The sequence below is a fragment of the Pavona decussata genome, unplaced genomic scaffold (assembly GCF_977016875.1).
Source record: "Pavona decussata unplaced genomic scaffold, jaPavDecu1.1 SCAFFOLD_113, whole genome shotgun sequence".
NCBI lineage: Eukaryota > Metazoa > Cnidaria > Anthozoa > Scleractinia > Agariciidae > Pavona > Pavona decussata.
In genome coordinates, this window is record NW_028145527.1 from 502,501 (window position 1) to 508,837 (window position 6,337).

The 6,337-nt window shown below is 38.8% G+C and overlaps 1 protein-coding gene across 2 annotated transcripts in view; it reads left to right on the forward strand.

The window, feature by feature from the left end:
- The window catches only part of LOC146470596 (Golgi-associated plant pathogenesis-related protein 1-like), a 6,948-nt gene extending 1,241 nt beyond the window's left edge, over positions 1 to 5,707 (forward strand). The window contains exons 2-6 of one of the 2 annotated variants that reach the window (XM_085121760.1): positions 1,360 to 1,521; positions 1,635 to 1,872; positions 2,906 to 2,999; positions 4,277 to 4,444; positions 4,847 to 5,707. In XM_085121760.1, coding sequence (XP_084977886.1) covers positions 1,377 to 1,521; positions 1,635 to 1,872; positions 2,906 to 2,999; positions 4,277 to 4,429 — 630 coding nt within the window. In that variant the 5' untranslated portion in view covers positions 1,360 to 1,376 and the 3' untranslated portion in view covers positions 4,430 to 4,444; positions 4,847 to 5,707. Of the gene's footprint in view, positions 1 to 1,359; positions 1,522 to 1,634; positions 1,873 to 2,905; positions 3,000 to 4,273; positions 4,445 to 4,846 lie in introns of both variants that reach the window. The other variant, XM_085121759.1, reaches the window with a different exon arrangement.
- Positions 5,708 to 6,337: the final 630 nt, after the last annotated feature.

Below are 6,337 nucleotides of genomic sequence, written 5' to 3' on the forward strand. Positions count from 1 at the left end.
AATTGAAGGCAACTCCGTTCGCATGGCAGTAGAATCAACTGAGAATAATTTGTTTCAATAAGAAATAATTCGTTTCGCTTTGTCACTCCAAGCGACCCCCTGTGGGAATTTACATTGTTGGTGCTAACGTTCCCACAAAAAAATTAATAGCATAATTAACCCAAAAATTCCCGCCAAAAAGTAAGATCAATTTTATTAGAAGTTGATCAAATCATTTGGAGTCACAAGAAAAGAATTTCATCGCGCCATTACAAACCAACCAAATCTTCTCAAAAAAAATGAACAAGTGCCTCGTGTAGCATACGAAACTACATTAATTCAAATTTATTCAATTTAAGGAATAATTATCGACATAATTATAGTAATTATAGCTTAGGACTCTAAATTTAACATGCTTGATCTAACAGCAAGGCACTACGCTATGTTACGTAGCATTATCGAAAAAAAAAAAAAAACTAGGACATGCATGGACGAAGTTCGATGTAATGGTTCTTTTATGCAAATATTATTTGTAGAAACGGCAGGAGGAGCACGGATATCTTCTCCTACGCTATTGTGGTACAGTTAGAAACCCAATAGACCAACAACTCTCCTCATAGTATCTTAATAATAAACTGTTATCATGATCAGTCTTTGTAACGCACTTTGAAAACATGCTATTTCAGGGAAGAGACCAGGATATCTTGACAACCGGCTTATCGTTACCTACCGACCTGCACCCATCCCAATTCTCCCACCCTTCCTTAGCAAAGACGAGTCTGGCGAAAGCACCCTCCCCCCTCCACCCCCCCCCCCCCCGCCACCCCCACTGACAAATATATATATATATATATTTTAATCTCTACCCACTTTCTTGAACGGTTGCTGTTTAATTTCAGTCTCTCCACCAACCCATCCACCCACCCCCTCTCTCCCCCCCCCCCCCCCCCCCCGCAACTTCTCTTTCGATATTAGCAAGGTCAGGCTTAGCTAATTTTGGTAGGATTTTGGCATTAAATATGAATTGGTATCTTTCAATTCATCAGTATATTCGATCAGTTACAACGAGCAGATACCGTGAAATATCTTAGCTGATTGTCTTTCTTGACTTTCTTGCTATGTACAGATGGTGAATACGATTAGTATTTTAACCTATTAATACTCAGTAAATACAATAATTTTTTACCTGCCTAAGGAACGAACGTTGACAATATTTTTGCCAAACAAATGGCATGACTTTTGCTATAAATTAAGCTAACGCCCTCCAACCACCCCCCCCCCCCCCCCCCCCCAAAAAAAGGAAAACACAAAAAACACAATACAAAGCAGACAAAACTTACGGTAGCTGTTTTTTACTCCGTTCTTTCTTTATATATACAGCTTTCCGAGAGAGCAAAATGCATAGCATTGCCTTTTGTCTGTTTTTTGCCACATTTCTGGCCGTATGTTATGGTGCCCCAAACTACTTCAAAGTGCTACGGGCTCGTACACAACATCCGTTGAGGAAAAGTCCAGCAGAGGAATATCTTGTGGCAAAACGATGTAAGTTTATCATGCTGTTATTCCTTTTGTGCAGCGCTTTCCTGTCCATAAAAAGTGTCGTACCATGAGAAGTGTTCCTTCTTTGCATTTGTATTTTTCTTCGTTTCTTTAAGCACGCGTTGCTGTGGACAAGGACGCCTGCGTGAAGGCCCATAACGAAAAGCGCGATATCCATGGGGCACCACCACTAAAATGGTCCGATAAACTGGCAAGGGATGCGCAGGAGTGGGCTGATCATCTGGCCAACGAAGTTGGGCATATGGAGCACGCAGAAGGTCCCGGAGAAGGCGAAAACCTATACTGGTCTATGGGTTCAAAAGTTAGTTCGTGCAAAGATGCAGTGGAAGCTTGGTAGGTTATACTTAAACCCTATCTCACAATTAACAAATAGGGTTTCATTTACGTCACTGCTGCTGCGCCACCACAGTTACTTGCACCAAAAGTATTGCTATCATTTATCAAAACTACTAAACACCCACGGGAAACAGTAAGTTTTTCTCTTATTTTTTTCTTGTTTTTCTCTAAGGCAATCGAAAGGTGTGGATCCTCGCGCGCACACCTTACGAGCGTGTAAGGCGGAAAAAAAGAAAACGGAATGCCGGCTTTCCATACAACGAATTCGTTTCTACCCGGAGTACAAAATACCACTGAAGTGTCAAAATTGATTGACAGAACAGCCCCCATTTTAAATTTGAAACCCTAAATGTTTTAGTTTCGCGGGAATATTAAACTGGCAAAGTTCCCGAGTAACTGTGTTCATTCGTAAGTTCGCTCTTCAGAATTGATTCATCTATATTGCGTGCAAAATGTAGTTAGTGTTCTGTCTGAAGAGAAATAGGTCAAACAACTCAAACAACACCGAACAAATCTGCCTGGCGAAGAGGAACAAAACCAAAAGAAAACACCGCGTGGGACAATTGCATCTGGAAATTTTAAAACCGAGTGGATATCCACAGAAAACATCCTTGTTGAGGTCCAGCATAGACGACCTGAATTCCACAATTCCGAAAGGCTGTTTTAACACCTCACCGTCAAACCGCAATTCACCACGGTACTTTGACAAATGAAAAATTTGCAGTTATAATACTCTATAGACAAAAATAAAATTTTGCAAATAAGAAACTCTGTATATAATACAAACCCAAATTTTGCAGTCACTAAATTTTCATTAACGGCCAAGTATATCTCAATCTGCTCTTCTATGATCCTTTTTGGCAGGCAGATAACAATGATTGTCGGCTGTTCGACTGATGAAGCTGCATTGAGATTCCAAACTGAACAAACATTTGATATACATGTAGATGACGTTTGCGAAAGCCTGTTGGTAGCACACCAAAAAAACATCTCTTTCTCAGAGGTTGTTCATTGCTATTTGTCTTTGTAGGTATAGTGAAGTGAAGGATTACGATTTTAACCATCCGCCAAAAACATTTAAAGAATTTGCTAGCTCAAAACCGATTGGACACTTTACACAGGTTTGTTCAACTTTTTAAATATTCATCAACGCCCTAGTTTTAGTTCAGCCAGCTGTTTGTTTTTCCTTCCCCATCAGTGGGAAATTGGTCTTGTAGGCTGGCTGCGACACATAGTGGGAAATGTCTCCATATATGGTGACTAGCACTGGCTCTAATTAACAATTAGACGGCGAGCTCGAGGTTTCTATCGGCTGATAGTTGGCGAGGGGCGAAGCCCCGAGCCAACTATCAAAGGCGATAGAAACCGAGTGAGCGATCTATCAAGCAAAAAAATCCTTTCATTTCATTAATTTTGATATATTTGTGCAATGATGCATGCTAAATCGCGCGCACTCTGACAAACTGCCGTCTATCGATTGTTAGTATAAATCTACTAGTGTTCTATCACGAATGCCGTTCTCTGATTGGCTACGCTACTCGCTATCTATTCTGTGATAGATAGTGAGTAGCGGTTTTCAAAAAAATGGCGACCGCGTCCTCGCGTTTTCGAAGTGTCTGGGCTCTGTCTGCGATGAGGATATAGATAATTTACTTGTTTAGTTTTGAAAGACTAGTAGATTTATACTAAAACAATTAGATTATTCGCTCTCGATTTCTATGCATGATAGCTGATTCGGGCTGCGCCCTCATCAGCTATCACGCGATAGAAATCTCGAGCTCATAATCTAATTGTTAAATATAAACAGATCCAACAAAATACATGTACAAGTAATATTCACAACCTAAACCACTGAAATATCTATCAAAGTTTTAATTAATACTGGAAATGGATATGTAAAACAGTTCTGCAAACGGTGAAAAAGACTGAAGTAAAAACTTAAGCCTATTAGGCTCCTAGACTCTACTTCTTGACTGACATGTACATTGAGTGAATGAAAGTGCTAGTGCATAAAATTTCATGACATGACAGTAGGGTTTAAATGATTAAACTTTCGCTGCACCTCCTTAAATCATAACTTGGGATGTACCTTCCCTTGCTTCTGATAGTGAATGAATTTGTATCTACTTGCTACCAAAAATCGTTCCCGGACGACTTTTGCCTAGCTCACTGTTGGAGTGATAAGAGAGTTTGTTTCTAAATAAACTGTGGGAAGGAATGTTTTGTTTTATTAACAGAATTTATAAGGTAATTTGACAACCTAACGTAGAGAGATTGATTCGAGTGCAGACGGTTCGAGCGTTAACCCTTCGTCAAAGCGAATCTCTGTAGGGTAGGGCTAGTTATTGGAGGTTTCATTTGAATGGCACGAGCTAGCGTGGCCACTTCTTCTTTGCAGGAGGTTTGGAAATCAACCACAAGTGTGGGAGTAGCTATTGCGACTAGAGAAGCAGACAACGGTATGAAGGAAACATATATAGTGGGACGATATCTTCCACAAGGAAACTGGCTGGGAGAGTTTGGGAAAAACGTTGGCAGGGAGGAAACCAAGTGAAAGTGACAAGTCCAAGTAAGCTCTAACTTGATAACACGTGAAGAACTGCAATTGACATTTAACTAAGGGTGACAAAAATAAGATAAAACTTTTTGTCAACTGTTATCCCCCATCCATAAACTTCCGCAAAATCACCAAACTTGTAATTATTCCTATAACCGTTGTTTTTTAAAGTTGGGCTGTCCTTCATACCTATAAATATTTTTACTGAACAATTATTCCACAAGCTCTGGTAGAACAATTGTTTTATTTAAAACAATAAAAAAATACTGCTTGTTCTTATTTATTTAATTTCGGGAGAAAAACAAGGTGTGCGTTTCTCAAAGATCCAGAAGAACTTTCGGGCCCAAAAAGTAACTACCCTCTACTAACTCTCAGAAGCTGTGGTTTTTAACACTTTGTTTGTTTATTTTTCAGCTGGATTTGTCAGGACCGAACGCATGTAATTGTAGTGAAAGATTAGTGTAATAGGATAAATTGTCAATAGGTGTTAGCTTATCTATAACTGTTTTTATTAAGTAGCAGTATATGACTAGGAAAGCCTAAGCTAATCACAAGTTAGTTATCACGTGATTGGGCCTCTTTATGAGCAACAAACTGTTGAAACATTTAGATTTGCCTGATTACCAATTGTAATTCAATTGTAATTCATACATGCGCAAATCACCTTCGTGTGTTCCGTACCAATAGACCCTTCTCCAAAATGGCGGCAACAGATTTGAATGAGTTAAAATTGAACTGAATGAAAAACTGATACCAGCACTGGAAAGAACATCTTTACTTTAGTAACCCTGCAAAGTTTCAGCATATTAGGTGTTATATCAGCTTAGGAAATGTAAGATGAAATTTGACAAATTTACAGACGTTTGTATGACTGGGGGTATACGTCATACCCCCAGTCATACAAACGTCTGTAAACTTTTCATTTTTCAACTTACATTTTCTCAGCTGATATTACACCTGATATGCTGAAACTTTGCAGGGTTACTAAAGTAAAAGTGCTTTTTCTAGTGCTGGTATACGTTTTTAATTTTAACTTATTTGAATTTTCGGCCGCCATTTTGGAGAAGGGTCTATCTTATACTACCGCCGTAAGGAATAGTGCTACTTCTATAATTCCATAGTTTAAGGTATGATCATTCAAACGGTGTGTGATTTCGTTACTACTTTTTTTGTGAGTCACGATACGTTTCCCCGCTTACACATTTAACCAAACTTTTATAATGTAATAAGCTTTTGCTGTTTACCAATAAAGAGGAAGTAATCCACCTAAAAGTATATCTACAGTTCGTTTTATTGAGGTTTTAGTGCTTTCATGCAGCGGACGGCTTTGATACGCAGTCATGTTTGTCACTATTGTCTGACCACTAGGGACACCCAACGAAAAGATCAGTTGAACCAAACTACTTAAGAGCGAATGCCCACGAGAATCAAACAAAATCGGAAAATAGCGGCAAAAGTGTAAAATCTCAAAATCGCTCAAACTTTGGCTATCAGTAGTCCACACTGAGTTATTTATCGCAATGTAATTAATTTGTCAAATAACTTTCTGTTTTGGCAGAAAATGACTATAATTAATTTCGGTGCTAGTCACGGGGAAATTTCGACTTGAAAATTAACGGTTTTTAAGCAAACCGCTCGCCTTAACTGTGGAGCAAGAAGACATCCACTTATTATCAGCTTATTCTACATCTCTTCCCGATTTGATTTTACTATTTCTATGAAGTTTGAAAAAAACCATGACATCGAGAGGGACCTGCACGAAATCCCACTGTTACTCTATGGAAATGACGAGCTAAATTTAAAGGATTATTAGTCATACTACCTTTATCACGAATGAGTTCAAATTTCAACAGTAAAGTCAGGAAGAAATGGGCTTTTAATTGATGTAACGTTTGTTCTGGGGAA